The following is a 15,671-nucleotide window of genomic DNA, read 5'->3' on the forward strand; positions in this document are numbered from 1 at the left end:
TAGATTCACTCTAAACTGATCACTGATGTTCTTCGTGTTTCACTGTTGCAGTCATTACATTTGGGTTATCTGCTTGCATGTAGCCCTCAGTCGGCCTGATTAACAAAGTCTTGGGTCCTGCGTTGGTTGCTGTCCCTTCTTCCATGACGTCAGGGGTATAAAACATGCAGCCAATGCCATTACTTCAGTCTTTCTTGCCGTGCGGTGCCCAAAGCAGAAGCAGTTCGCAAGTGCCGGTTGGCTGACTCCTGAAATTTTCGTTTTCGAGTTTCAGAACCAAAGTCTTCAATTAAAGCTAAGTACCCCGTTGGGGAAACCTTTTCTTGCTCCTTACCGATGTCAGTAAAAGTTAATAATTGCATTACTTGTGGAAAGCAAATACCTCATAAAGATTTTCATTCGTACTGTATTCCTTGCCTAGGCCCTGACCACGACGTACATTGCTGTCGGTTTTGTGCTTTATTTAATGAAAGCACTATCCGTCGTCGGTACATTTTCGCCTCTAAATATTTCGGTTCTCGGTTTAATTATCCAGAAATGTCGTCTGTTAGCCATCTGACTACCGGGATTCCAAAAAAATGCAAAGATAAAGACAGAGACAGGCCGTCAAGGTCCAGAACTGCCGATGACACTTCTCCTAAGCCAGTCGCCAATTCGCCGGTACTCAGTGAAGTGCTTTCGCAGCCCCTGATACCCACTACTTCTGATTCGCAGGCCTCTACTGATGCCCATTTGGAGTCCGGTATGCTGTGAGGTGCTTCAACTATGGCACCTGCGGATGTCTCTACCTTGGATGGGTCCAGAGCCGCTGTGCAGGCACCGGCTTCCGAGGGTGTATTTAGGCCTAAGGACTTGCATATTAAACAGACGCCTTCTTCTTTACTTAGGTTAATTCTCGATCCATGCCTAAAAATATTATGCCCAGGCCACATGCTCAGGCCTCTATGCCTAAAAAACAAATGGTAAGAATGGCTGAAGATCTTATAACTCTAATCAGGGATAGCCACCCCCCCCCCTTCTAAGTGGTCTAGGACTGAAGTTGATTATGAATCTTCTGATCAGGATTCTGTTTCTGATTCTTCTGATGGTCTGGATTTGCCCTTATGTACGTATGAAGATTCTGATACAGAGGACTCTATTCCCTCTGCTTCCCCTCCTGAGGATTTTTTCTTTTGGGGAAGCCTTACATACTCTAAGGGAGCATTTCCACTGGGAAAGCCAGGATTTTTCTGATTCTAAAAAGAGGCTTAGGGATTTCCTTCTTCTACCTCAGCATAGGCCTTTAGCTATTCCTCCTGTACTAGACATTGTTGATGCTTTTTCAGAATCTAGTTTGGCCCCTGATTCCCTGCATCCTGCTCCCAGAAAACCTGACAGATACTTACAGGGTCCTTGAGTCCCACAAGTTTCTTTTTAAAAATCCCATTGCAGATCCAGAGACTATTTCACAGGGACCCAAGGGCATTAAGGCTTCTACTACTACAAATCCTACCCCTTCTGATAGAGACTCCAGGGCGCCGGATAGATGGGGTAAGAAGGTTTACACTTCTGCAACCTTGGCCATTAGGGCTTTAAACTGCCAGTTTCATATGTTAAAGTATCAGCAATATGTTATTGGACTGCTTAAACAGAAAATGATGTTGATTCCTGACTGTGTGGAAAATAAAGAATTACAGGATTTAATGCATTCTGCTGAACAAGTTGGAAAACATACTTTGCAATGTGGTTTTGATTCATTAGAGGCCTCTTGCAGGGCTGCTGTTACTGGGTCTGTGCTCCGAAGGCATGCTTGGCTTAAGGAGCAATCTTTGCCTGATCATGTTAAAGCTAAATTGTTGGATGCTCCTTTAAATCATGACCGCCTGTTTGGCAACAAGGCTGAGGAAGTTCTTAAAAAGATGGAAGATAAAGCTAAATCTATGCAAACTGGTCCTTTCCAGCCCGTTCCAGGTCTTCTCAAGCCAAACCCAGACGCAGCAAAAACCCCAGGTTTCAGTCCCAGGGGACACACAGAACTAAGCAGTGGGGGGGGGGTCTCCAATTCCACATCTGGGAATAATAAGACTCCCCCCACCCCCCATAGTAAACTGTCTCAATGACTTCCTTTTAAAATGTCCAAACACTTATCAACTTTGGGGGGAAAGACTGCTCTTCATGCAAAGAATTGGGAACTCATTACCCAGAACAAATGGGTTTTAAATAGTGTCCCAGGGATACAGATTTCACTTTCACATGTTGCCAACACCAAGCAGGTGGCCGGACCTACCACCAAATCAGTGGGCAGAGGCCCAAAAACAAGTACTTTCTCTAAGCATGGGGGCTATTCAACTGATACCAGAAGAGGAAAAGGTACAAGGTTTCTACTAGAGACTTTTCCTGCTACCCAGAAAAGACAATTCATGGCGTCCTATCCTGGATCTGTCTACTCTAAACACCTTTTTGGAGATTCCAAAATTCAGGATGCTGACTCTTCACCAATTACTTCCTATGCTAGGCAAAATGCCTGGTTGGCAACACTAGATTTAAAAGAAGCATACCTGCACATCCAAATCAGGGAATCTTGCAGGAGATACCTAGGCTTTAAAACAGGCTACACACACTATCGGTTCTCTGTACTGCCCTTTGGTTTATCTACTGCACCCAGGGTATTCACAAAGTGCCTAGCTCCAGTTATTGCATTTTGCAGGCAAAGAAATATTCAAATATACCCATACCTGGACGATTGTCTAATTCAGGCAGAAAGCCAGGACATACTTTTGAATCATCTGTCCTTTGTACAAATGGTTCTAACTTGTCTGGGGTACACCATAAATGAAAAGAAATCACACCTGGTACCCTGTCAACAAATTATATTCTTGGGAGCAAGCGTGAATACAACTTCCCAGATGGCTTACCTCACGCCAGAGAAACAAATTCATTTGACAACCTACTTCAACCAAGTGGCCACAAAAACCCTGCTATCTGCAAGACAAATACTGCAAGTGTTGGGGTTCATGGCCTCCTGCATTCTTCTAATTCCACATGCAAGACTGCATATGAGGAAACTACAGTGGCATCTAAAAAGCCTATGGTGTCAACATTCTCAAGACCTAGAAACAATGATTTCTGTCATACCTTGCCTATGCCTAGAGTTCCTTTGATGGGCAGAGGCCTGCCACCAAAACAAGGGACTACCTTTCACACCACCCCCTGCCACACAAACCCTAACAGACGCATCAGACTATGCATGGGGGGCTCACCTGGCAGGGAAGTGCATTCAGGAAAATGGAACCCAAGTCAAATGCACCTGCATATCAATCAGAAAGAAATGTTAGCTGTACAGAATGCTTTGACAGCCTTCAAGGACCACATTCTTCCAGGACAACTAATGGTAAAAACGGACAACACCCCTGTTATGTGGTACATAAACAAGCAGGGGGGTACACATTCTTACCCGCTCTGCAGACTAGCCATGGCATTGTGGAACACAGCCTTGAGCTACCAAGTGCACCTACAAGCTCAATTCCTGCCAGGAAAATTAAATACACTGGCAGACGGACTAAGCAGAAACCTCATAGACCCACATGAGTGGAAAATGGAACCAAGGATTTTCAACATGTTGACAAGCAAGTGGGGAAGTCCAGATATAGACCTGTTTGCCTCTTACCAATTGGACAAATTTTGCACAAGGCCTCCCCGCAAACAAGCCTGGAAAGTGGATCAGTCTATGCCCCCCCCCCCCTGCCTCTGCTCTCCAAAGTACTACTAAAAATCAAACCGGACAAACCAAGGATGATTTTGATTGCTCCAGACTGGCCGCTCCAAAACTGGTACCCCTTCCTGCGCAGTGTGTCACGGTGGTCTCCATGGCACCTGCCTCAGACTCCTTCCCTTCTGTCTCAGGAGAACCAGATTCTGCGCCCTCAGCTGCTAACACTGAACCTTGCAGCCTGGCTAATTACTTAATCTCTCCTTTTACCATCCCTCAGCAAACCTGTGATGGATATCATTTTAGAGGCAAGGAGGCCTAGTACTAGAAAATCTTATGCTGAAAAATGGAAAAGATTCTGTGCCTGGAACTAATCTCAAGGGATGAGCACAGCAGCGCCTAATTTACCTCAGATTTTACAATACTTAACTTAGATGCATCACAAGGGCCTGTCTTTTTTCTCTATTAAAATCCATGCCTCAGCCATTTAAGCTCGTTATAACACAGAACCTCTGCTCTTCTCTCATCCACTGCTCAAGCAGTTCCTCAAGAGGGGAAAAAAATTTGAGACCACCCAGGAGAGCTCCAACCCTAGCCTGGGACCTTAACTTTGTCTTGGAGAAACTCACTCTACCTCCTTTCGAGCCAGCTGCTACTGCAGACTTAAAATTTCTTTGTTGGAAAACAGCTTTCCTTTTAGCAATCACTTCAGCTAGAAGGGCATCTGAATTACAGGCCCTTTTGGCAGGGGAGCCTTTCATCATTTTTCATGAGGACAGGGTGTCCCTCAGAACCAATCCATCCTTCATGCCCAAGGCGGTATCCAGTGTGGCTCTTAATCAGTCCATTCATTTGCCAACCTTCTTTCCCAATCCACAGAATAAAGGGGAACGGATACTGCATTCCTTAGATGTGCACAGACAACTTAGATTCTACTTGGACAGGACTAAGCCTCAAAGGAAATCTGAACAACTGCTGGTGGCATTTGATACAGGAGCAGAGGGGAAGGCTATTTCAAAGCAAACCATTTCTAAATGGGTAAGCCATTGCATTAATTTATGCTACAAGCACCATGGAAAACCTATCCCCCAGGGGATCAGACCTCACTCCACCAGGGCTGCATCTACCTCTACAGCCTTTTTAAGAGGCGTCCCTGCCAGGGACATCCTAGAAGCTGCTAACTGGAGTTCTGTATATACTTTCACCATGCATTGTAATTTGCCAATTTTCTCTAAATCCAGAGCAGGCTTTGCCACTGCAGTCTTGCAGGACCTTATAGTTGGCCCTAATGCTATCTAACTTCCTCCTCCCAACCATAGCTTTGGGAATCTAGCCAAATGTAATGACTGCAGCAGTGAAACACGAAGAACATAGTACAATTGTGTACACTTACCATAAATGTAGATGTTCGAGTGTATTCATTGTTGCAGTCCTGGTTACCCTCCCTCCAGCCCCCAACTTCTTTTGACTATACCTCTACTTTCCTTTACTATGCTTAAAAGCCATTTTGATGTATTTGCTTTTTTGTTGGAGGTATATCTTTGTATTTTTATGTTTAATTGCTTCCCATTAGGGGGTCACCTGACATCTGGGGCAAGAAAAACTGATGTAATGGCGTCGGCTGCATGTTTTATACCCCTGACGACCTGACATCATGGAAGAAGGGACAGCAACCGATACAGGACCCAAGACTTTGTTAATCAGGCTGACTGAGGGCTACCTGCAAGCAGATAACCCAGATGTAATGACTGCAACAGTGAATACACTCAAACATCTACATTTATGGTAAGTATACACAACTGTACTTTTCTTTCATTTGGTCTTTGAAGCATTTGATATTTCATGATACAAACATGTATATAGCTACATTTAGTTTGGTCATTGGCTGCATTTATTGCATGCAGATTGTCTGCATAAATGTTTGATTGGTTGAGTTATACTGTCTGTACTTTGTTGACAGTTGTGTGAGCATGGAATTAGTATATATAAATTAGAGAGTGTGGGAGCAAAACATTCTTGTTGGGTGTGGGGATTGTGTTGTAGTATTTTAGTTTGAGTAGACATAAAACGTATATAGTGTACTAATTTTGGTGTATTTGTATTTGGTTTCAGTGCAGAATTTGCATTTTTGTAGTATTGCAGTATATATTTCTTTATGTACATATCTATGTGTGAGTGTTTATGTATGTGTGTATATGTTTGTCTTTGTGTATGCAAGCATGTGTGTGTTTGTCTATAGATAGATGCTTCATGTAAAATAATATACATTTTGGTGAGTTTATCATTGGATTCATTTCATAATTCACATATTTGTGCACATAAATGCAACGGGGAGTTGTTCTCTAAACTGTCAGTTATATTACTCAAATTCCTTTGAAAAATAACTTGAAATGTTTAGCAGTGAATTGAAAAGACATATGTTTTTTTTCATACTGGCATTAATGGAACACATTCCAGGTTCCCTTGCAGAAAGGTAAGTAGCACAGCAGCATTCTCTGAGGTACTACATCTGCCAAGAACAAACTATTGGAATGAGGGCAGGTCTGTGGAGTATAATGGTTGGATGCGAGTGCGGTGTGGGAAATGGGTGTCAGGTAACTTAAACTGGAAGGCTATATGGAAAATGGGATTATATAGTCTAATAATAGACCTCACCACATTGATGAAAGAGTGACAAACTAAAGGAAGGGATCAGGAACTATATTACAACTTTTTTATCTTTAAACTGACCAGGAAGAGTGTGGTTGGGTATAGTCAGTAAGCAAAGAGTAGAACACGAAGATTTTGAAGAAGAACTTTGAAGAGGTTTCTGTGTTAGGCTAGTTATGTGATGACGGAGGTTTCTTTGTTGGGATAGTTTTGTGATTTGTGTCTCAGAGACCCCCCCCCATCTTTGGAATAGACATCCTCTCTCAAGCAGAGTACTCATTATCCCTTTTTAAGCGCAACCTGGATCACTGGATGGGAAACAGAAAATACACTCCTGGGATTCCACCTGTGTCCTGCTGGACAGGGGTTCTGGGTGCTGACTGTCTAAACATGAGCTAAACTCTTGACTAGGCGAAGGGCCAATAGCCTAGTAACCTCCTATGATGATCCTTTGATGGTACAGATGAGATGGAGGTTTTTAAGTTAGGCTAGCTGTGTAATGATGGGGGTGAGATGGTGGTTTCTCTCTTAAGCTAATTGTGATCATAGGGATGAGTGGTAGGTTAGTTATGTGATTATGGGGAATGAAATTGAGGTTTCTGTGTTAGGCTAGTTATGTGATTATAGGGATGAGATGCATTTGAGGATATTGCTTTCCAGTGCAGATAGTTTGGGACATGAGTGATTGAGTTACAACTAATTCTTGCTGAGTTTGCCTTTTGTGTGGCTGCTCTGACATGTGTATGGCTATTCTAGGTTACAGGTTTCTTCATGATGTATTAGAGTGTTACTGTTGTTAGGAACGTGTCAGTGGATCTTCATCAAACAATAATAGCATAAGTAAAATAAGCTTAGCTACATTACCCTCTTTAAGGCTTGGAGGGACGTTGAGTGGACATTGGTGAGTTAATAAAAGTAAAGTGTCAACTAGATTCTAAGAATGAAGATAGAAAAAATCTTCTAAAAAGGATTAGTGCTGGGAAAGAAAAAATAACTTTAAAAAAAAAACTTTCACTGGGTAATTTTTGGGTTTTCCTCTTTTGGTATCCCAAACTCAGCAGTTTTTTATTTGTTTACTTTATCTTTGTTAACCAGTACCCTCAAATCCAACAAATAGTTACCATGGATAAGCACTCTCCAGAGATGTATGTGGTCGGACTTGAGACAATGTAGAATTGCTTCATGGCTGTCTGTGATTACATAATACTTAAAAAGCATAATGTAATATGTGAGAGATGCATTTAATATCACTGGAGGTTAAAAGTTTTCACACCGGTAACACTGTTGTCATGACTTCATCAGCAATGTGGGGGTCAAAAGTCAGGTTGCTATCAACCTGGGTGCCGAAGTCCATCACAACTGATTGTGTACTTAGTACGTTGTTATTAATGTGATAATTAGTGGGGATGCCATTTTCCCCAAAGGGGATTATGATGCATTTCTTGGCATTCAATTTGAGGCCATGCTTCTGGCACCAATCATTAGTTTGGGTAATGCCCTCTTGGAGGATGTTCACTTCACTGGAGGAATTTAAGACACTGCCTAGCTTGCAGTCATCTGCAGACTTGGTCTGCCACAGACAACTGGTTTTGGCTTGCACCTCAGAAAAGTATATCCTAAACAGTGAAGACCCCAAGACTGATCCTTGGAGTACACTGCTCATTGCGGGTCTATTACTAGAGGTGGTTTCCCCTGTTTTGATTGGGTTCCATCAGTGAGCCAGTTAGCTACCTATCTCATAGCATGCGTGTTGATGCGTAGATGGGAGAGTTTATCTATTATGCCTGAGTGAGGAATTAGGCTTTGGCTATGTCAGTGTAAGCGGTATGCACCATCTTCCCTTCGTCCATGGCTTTGGTGAGTTTCGAAGAAGTTGACCAAGTTTAACAGGCATGATCTCCCTTTGACAAAATCAAACTGTGTGGGGTCACACGTTTGGAGATTGTCAATGTCCTTGTTTATAAGGTCCATGATAATGCATTCCATGGCTTTGCAGATCAGGCTAGTTAGGCTGATGGACTTAGAATTGCCTGGGTCAGTGGATACTCCACCTTTGTGTAGAGGGATGATAATGGCTGTCCTCCATTTGGCTGGGATGAAGGTGGTGCTCAGCCTTTGGTTGAATAAGGTGCCGAATAGAGATGAGAGTTCATGTAGGATACAGCCAGGGATGTTGTCAGTTTCCATGGAGACTTTGTTTTTTACCTTTGAGAGGGCATGACCTGCTCTCTGGTGATGAGGCGAGGGGGGCAGGTGCTGGGGATGTCCTGGTTTACTGATGGGGGAGGGGACAAGGGGGTGAAGTTTTCACTGAACCTGTCTGCCACAAGGTTGGCTATATCTACGGTGTTTGTGTATGTGGTCTTATTGACCACCAGTTCAGAGCAGATTTGGGTGTTACCTTTGAGACTGTGGACATATGTGAAGAAGCCCTTGTGATTGTCCTTAGCGGATGTGGTCAATTTACACTCTAAGCCTTAGAGTATTTCACCAGTGACCTTATTTGCTTGTTCAGACAAAGGAGAGATTGCTTCCAACTTGACACCTATTCCTTCTTGGTCCTAGACAGCAATGTTTTCCTTTTATTATAGAGTTTATTGCTGCTGTCCACCAGACAAGTTTACTCTTCCTCGAGGAAGATGATTTGGTCCTGTTGGATATTGCTGAGTCCATACAGCTTTGTAGATGCTCATATAGTTTTTCGGTGCAGGTTTGGACATTAGTTCTAGTTCCACCTGAAGTAATGGTGACTGTGAAGCTTCTTAAACCTGCTTTCAGGAGATTGTAGTCAGCTTTGGGAAACTTTTTTTTGTTTGACTCTGACAAGGGAAAAGGGGGTCAGAGGAGATGATGACTTTGAAAGTGATGACTTTATGGTCTGACCTTACCAAGGAGGATAACAGTTGAAGTCCATCTCTGGCAAAGCATTGTGTTCTGTTAATCATGTCCTCCCAGGCTGTCAGGTACTGAATCCCCTTGGAATAACACCAGAAACTAAGCCAATTGTTAGTCAATAATTTTCTGTTTGTATTGAGGCATCATTCTGGGTGGTGGTAGAATGCTGCTTAAGGCTAGAGACATATCTGCCTGGGACACATATTCTGCAAGCTCAGTCATGTCTCTCTCTCCATATAGTCCAGAGAGGTACGTCTCAAGTCATTCACACCAACATGAACTATGACAGAGTCATAACAATACCTGCTGTTAGGAGGCGTGAGTGCGTGCATGATATGGCAGATTCTAGCACCTGACAAGCAACTTGCCATGACTTTCTCCTTGTCTAGCCTGGTGAGGGGCACATCTGTGCTCTCACAATAGAGTTTCTGATGACTAGTATGTTGGGTTTGTGGCTGGGCCTTAGAGGCTGTGACACACAGGCATGTACCATGTGTGATGTTTGGTGCTGTGGGTTGTGATGTGCGTGTGTGTTTTTGCTTCGGAGTTCTCTTTTTTTTGTTTAGGTATGTTTTTGTTGAGAACCTCCACATATGTGAGAGTGTGTTGTACAGGTGTGTGGGTGGTGGTATTGGTGTGGTGTTCTTAGTGTTTGTGCAGACAACCTTCTCAGTACCAGATGTACTGGCTTGTGACTGAGACAGCAAGGATTCTAGGTTCTTAATGTCATTGCATCTGTCACTTTTTGTGTTCGTAGGTGGTAGTAGTAGACGGTTGTCCGTGTACATAAGGCAGTTGCTACATTGTCTAAGGACACCCATATCAACCAGACTAGCAGGAGAAACCATAGTAAATTGTCTGTCCTTAGTTGTCAGAATCTGTGGAAGAGAGGTAGCTGCAAGCGAGGGCCTCACTTAACACAGGAGTGCTGGTAAGGGCAGAAATGCAGCTGAGGTACCTAGCAAAGTGTTAAAACAGCACAGCGGTGTGTGCGACACGAAACAGGCACAAACCCGCACAATACTACAAAAAGTAATATAGAAACACTGGAACTGACCAATCAACCCTTGACCCTGAGCTGTTAACTCAACACCCTATGCCAGACCAGTTCACTTACTCCCACTAAGTGCAGGCAGACCCCAGTCAACACAAGATGGCATAGCAGGAAACACAGGAGTCACACAATTATCTGGTACAGCAAAACCTGTAATCAGACTAGGCTAAAGATATTTAAACTCTGTTTAGGTAGATTTAACACAGGAGAACAGGTACACACTTATAACAGTAGAAAACAAGAGGAAACTGATTTAAACACATTAACTGATTAACAAATAAAAAGCTCAAAGCTGAGACCTGTTCCAGCAGCCATCAATCAGATGAGTTCTAACTGCACACTCCTGCCACTAGGGTGCAGGGTAACCCTCTCCAAAAGAGATTGCCTGGATTAGTGCTCAAGTTGTACAAGCAGAATTAATTCAGCAGGTCTGAATCTAGTCTATGCTATAGCAAATAAGGCGCACCAATTTCAGAAAGAAACAATTCAAATAAGCAGTCACAATAAGCCTTCAACCAGCAAACCCAGCTCAGAAGGGCAGAATCTACCCTGTGCTCCCACAAGAGTGAAGACCACAAACCTTTTTAATGCAAAATAAATGACCTGAGCCCAAGTGCCTAAACCAGAAGTAAGATGCTTGTAGACACTTGTAGAATAACAGACACACTAAACAGTCAACCAGGAATTTCCAGCTTAGAAGGATGTAAGCTACCTCTCCTGCCACAGAGTGTAGTCCACAAACCTTCCTTATATAAAACAACTGGCCTGAAGCCCAAGTGTTTAAACCAAAATGGTTAGAATAACAGTTACAGGCTACTAACAAACAGTAATAAATCCAGCAGAATAAATACCGTTGAATACTTTTAAGAACAAGCAGCAAAAGCAAAATAAAGTAGGAAGAAAGACAAATACAGTAAAAGCAGATGTATAAAGTGCATTTTTTTAGGTTAACTAGGGAGGGAGAAAACAAGATAGTTCAAGGTTGAGAAGATAAGGGGGTGGGCCTTCCCAAATGATCTCTCCCTCTGTGCTCAGTAGAATGAGGTGATGGGATGGGACTGGGAGGAGGATCCAAAATGAGATTTACAGTAGGGGTGGGCAACTCAGAAGCCACCAGATTTAAGAACACAATGAGAACTGGGTGGGTGGCAGGGGAAAAATACATCCAGACATGAGTGATATTCCAAGCAAGCAGGCCACACAAACACTTCAAATTTGAGAAACAAATAGCCACCCATGCCAAGACGACCACAAGGTCTTCTTCAGCTTCATATGCAGTCTCAAAGACAATACACAGCAGTGTGTTGAGCTGATGGTAAACAGCACCACCTATACTGAAGCTGAAGACATAGACTTACTGGCTAATAAATTCAGATCAAACTTCAACCCTTCTCATATCCAGTAATTTCACAAGAAATATCAGAAATCCAAGGCATAACACAACCTAATCCTAGAAGCACTCTGGAAAGCTAAAAATACAGCATCTGTGGGCCCCTGACAACATCCCAGGATGCATCCTGAATAGCTTGAAGCACAATATTTCTGTGCTCCTAAAAACAGTGTTCAACCTCAGCATCAAAATGGACTTTGTGCCAATGAAGGACTGCAGCAGTCATACCCTTGCATAAGTGAGGGTCATTACCATGTCGTACGTCTGACCAGCCTCATATGTAAAGGTGTGAAAAGACGTATCATGGAATTAATAACAACATAAGAAAACTCCATACACTGGGACCTATCCAGTTTGCTTTCGTCAAAGGCAAGTCATGCCTGCTCAATTTAGTGAACTTTTTTGGAAAAGTCTGTAAGGCTGTGGATAAAGGGAAGACGGTACACACTTCCAACCTTGCATGGTCAAGGCTTTTTATACAGTACCCCATTTCGGTATTGTTGAATATCTGCTAAATGAGGAATAAATCCATGCATTACCTACTGGGAAGCAAACTGGCTCACTGATGGGACACAGGAAGTTAAGATAGGAGAAGCAACCCCCACAAAATGACCTGTCACTAGTGGGGTCCCACAGGCTTCTTTGCTGGGGCTACTTCTGTTTTGCATCTGTTTCTTAGAAGTACAAACAAAAATAAAGGGCCTTTGGTTGACCAAGTTTGTGGATGATTGCAAGCTGAGAGCAGTCACCGAATCTTCCGAAGACTCCCTGATCCTCCAGGGTTTTTTTTTTCCCCAACCCAAGAACTGGTGTCAGAGTCATGGACAAAAGCTAAATGCCAAAAAGTGCATTATTGTGTTTTTTGTAAAAACGAATGTCGCTGGGAACTATCACATTGACAGTAAACTCCTAAGAGTAGACCCAGTAGTTAAGGATTTGGGAAAGTACATAGGCAGTGACCTAGCATTAGACCAATATGTGTCTGCTGTTGTAAGGAAGTCCTTCTATTCTCTGCATTTATAAATAATGGGATAGCATCTAGGTCCCGAGAGGTCATTGTCCCACTTTCTCAACCCTTATTAGGTCCATCATTGAGTACAGTGCCTGCTTTGGTATGTATCTGTCCGGACGTTTGCAGCAGCTGGCACAAACACAGAGATTTCTTACAAAGAGAGTACTGGGCCCAGGGCACATGACATACATGGACCGTCTCAAAGCCCTGTTGATATAGTCACTCTTGTACAGACTACTAAGAGGTGACTTATGCTTGGTTTATAAGGCTTCCTCCAACTCAGTCCTAATGGTTCTACCATACAGCTACAAGTCAAACAGTACTAGGAACACATGGTCCAAGGATCAAAAACCTCTTCTGCAACACAAGTAGAACAATTTGAAGGGATAAGCACATATCCCAGAGGATACCAGACTTTCATCCAAGTAAACAAGTAAAACAAAGCCCATCCTTGGCACTCTTCAGATGTAATTTAGACCAATGAATAGGAAACGAGAAGTTTACCCCAGGACTGCCTTACCATCCAAATGGACAGGGGCACTGCTTAAAATCCTCTACCCACAGTAGGGTTCTGATTATACTGTAAGGGCAACCCAAACATTCTGATAAATATGTAATAAAAATATGGTAAGCGTAGTATATCACTTATGGGACAACATAGTTGGGCATCAGGTGGGTAACTCGGCTAGGCTTGAAATACCTCTCCAGAGACAATATCCTAGTATTGTACAATGACTCTGAGTGTCAGAGATTGAGTCAGTGAAGTATTGTCAGCAAAGTGATTTCTAGTGAACTCATTTGAAATAAGTAGTCACATAACCACTTAAATCACTGTAAGATTCTGTTTGGGTATCTCCTGCTTTGACTGTTCAGTACACTGACCTTTGAGCTTGAAGAGAGGAGAACATAGGAAGCACTTTAAAGGCCACTACATCAGTTGACAGAGATGCCAATTATGCGAACAGATAGGTGCCTAGTTTTTCTTTCCTTCACATTTAGACTACCCTGTCTCATTTGTGTACTGCCTTTGGATGTGTATTTAGTAAACCTGCTGCCTGTCTCACACTGCAAGCCAGCCATCTGCCCACTTCATTTTTCTTATTAAGGAGGTAAATTCAGTTTTCATAACATATTGGATACCAGAGTACTGAGCTAAGCCAGGAATATACGCAGTCAAAAATGTTACCTGTTTGTACAGTATACTTACTGTATCATGACTTTTTAATAGAAAAAAATTGATGCTGTGTTGCATCAGACTCATCTTAGTCAAACTAGACTTGCTAATAACCTGATGTTTCCAGATGTGCTTTTTATGAAGTAAAACCTTTTTTTTTTTTTTTTTAATATGTAGGAGAATTGATGACTATGGCACGTTGGATGAGAGAATATGTTGCACAGCATCCTGACTACAAGCAGGACAGTGTAATCACTGAAAAAATTAATTATGACCTTCTTACAAAATGTGATCAAATATCAAAGGGTTTCTGTAAATGCCCGGAGCTGATTGGCGAACCAGTTACATCAAAAACATCAGCAAAACGTCCACAGGAATAAGGCATGACTAGCAGTCAGGCTACCTCTTAACAAATACGTCAAATGTTAATAGTATGTCGCTGTTTGCTGTAGATGTCTCAAGCCTTTGCATGTTATTAAAATAAATAAATAATATTAAGTTAGTTCCAGAACTCTGAATATGCTCATTTGTTTTAATTTCTTTTATTGTTAAATAATATTTCTATGTGTATATAAGCTAATATTTTTATGATTAACAGTGTATTTTTAATAACAATGTATCTAAAATGTGACAATATGTGTACATAATTTTATATTCAGATATTAAGGAATGTTTACCATTGAGTAGTGAGGAAGTCCTTGTTCTTTTGGTAAAGTCGCTTATTCCTGAAACGTTTACTGTATACAGTACTTGATTTCTCAAGTGCTTTTGGTAATTAATGCACTGTACTTTTCTTGTAATTAATGCCTGTCAGTTGTGGATTCCATTTAACATAGTGCTACAAGACATTATTTTTACAATTTCTAAACTGTACCTGGAACTAATTGTACAAGTATTTAAACACTGTAGTGACATAGCAGTAACACTGAATAAACTACAGTGCTAATGATAATAACACTGCAATTTAGCCTTGTTTAAAAGCCTGCAGTTTCTAAAATGTACATTGCAGTTTTTGGCCATGTCAAAAATTGATGCAGTGTTTGCAGTGTATGGAATGACTGTATTAGAATAAAAGGTAAAAAACTTGAAAATGTGTTTGTATGCTTTGCCTGTTCATTGTTTTCAGAGACCATGCACTTCATTAGGGTTTTCTTGTAACAAAATCTAATTTAATAATACTGGGCATGATTCACAAAGAATCCATTCATCATGAATCACAGCTAGAGGCATCTCATCAAATAGTATTGTGTTTCTACTCATTTAGTAAACTGACAGAACAATGCCTGAGGTGTAAGGCAGGACACCTGCAGGCATCTCATCAGGGCTGGTGTTAGCATTTTGGGGGCCCCCAGCAAACGTCAAGTTGGGGGGCCCCTAGGCACTTCCAGTATAGTTAGTTTGTGCTGCAAACTTTTAGGAGTAGTACACACAGACAGACCTTAGCTACCAGCTGTTACATTGCAACAGGCCTATATACCACGCTTTGTTGACCTGTCTAACAAAGGGACACTTACAGTTCATAGGTTCATAGGTGTGTACTAGTCTAATGGCCCTGGAGCATATATAAGCCTAGCCCATGTGGTAGTTCATGGGCACAGAATTTTTCCCAAAAGGAATGACAATGCACTTTTTGGCATTGGGTTACTGGCATTTAGTTGCAACAATGATGCATTACAACTACTATATGTACAGCACCCCCCCCCCCCACCACCACCACACACACCCTCCAGTCCTCTCCTCTGATCCACCACTCTTTTAGGCTCCCCATGCCAGGCACATTACTTTTTTCTTCCTTTTCTCACATTTTGC

General features: G+C 42.2%; 1 protein-coding gene across 1 annotated transcript in view; it reads left to right on the forward strand.

Moving 5' to 3' along the window:
• Nucleotides 1–14,953, forward strand: part of GCLC (glutamate-cysteine ligase catalytic subunit) — a gene marked incomplete in the record, with an annotated part of 1,017,552 nt that extends 1,002,599 nt beyond the window's left edge. Inside the window, 1 exon segment of the mRNA XM_044063752.1 lies at nucleotides 14,040–14,953. Coding sequence (XP_043919687.1) covers nucleotides 14,040–14,242 — 203 coding nt within the window.
• Nucleotides 14,954–15,671: the final 718 nt, after the last annotated feature.

The sequence above is a fragment of the Protopterus annectens genome, chromosome 2.part2 (assembly GCF_019279795.1).
Source record: "Protopterus annectens isolate FY-2018-M chromosome 2.part2, PAN1.0, whole genome shotgun sequence".
Classification (NCBI taxonomy): Eukaryota; Metazoa; Chordata; order Ceratodontiformes; family Protopteridae; genus Protopterus; species Protopterus annectens.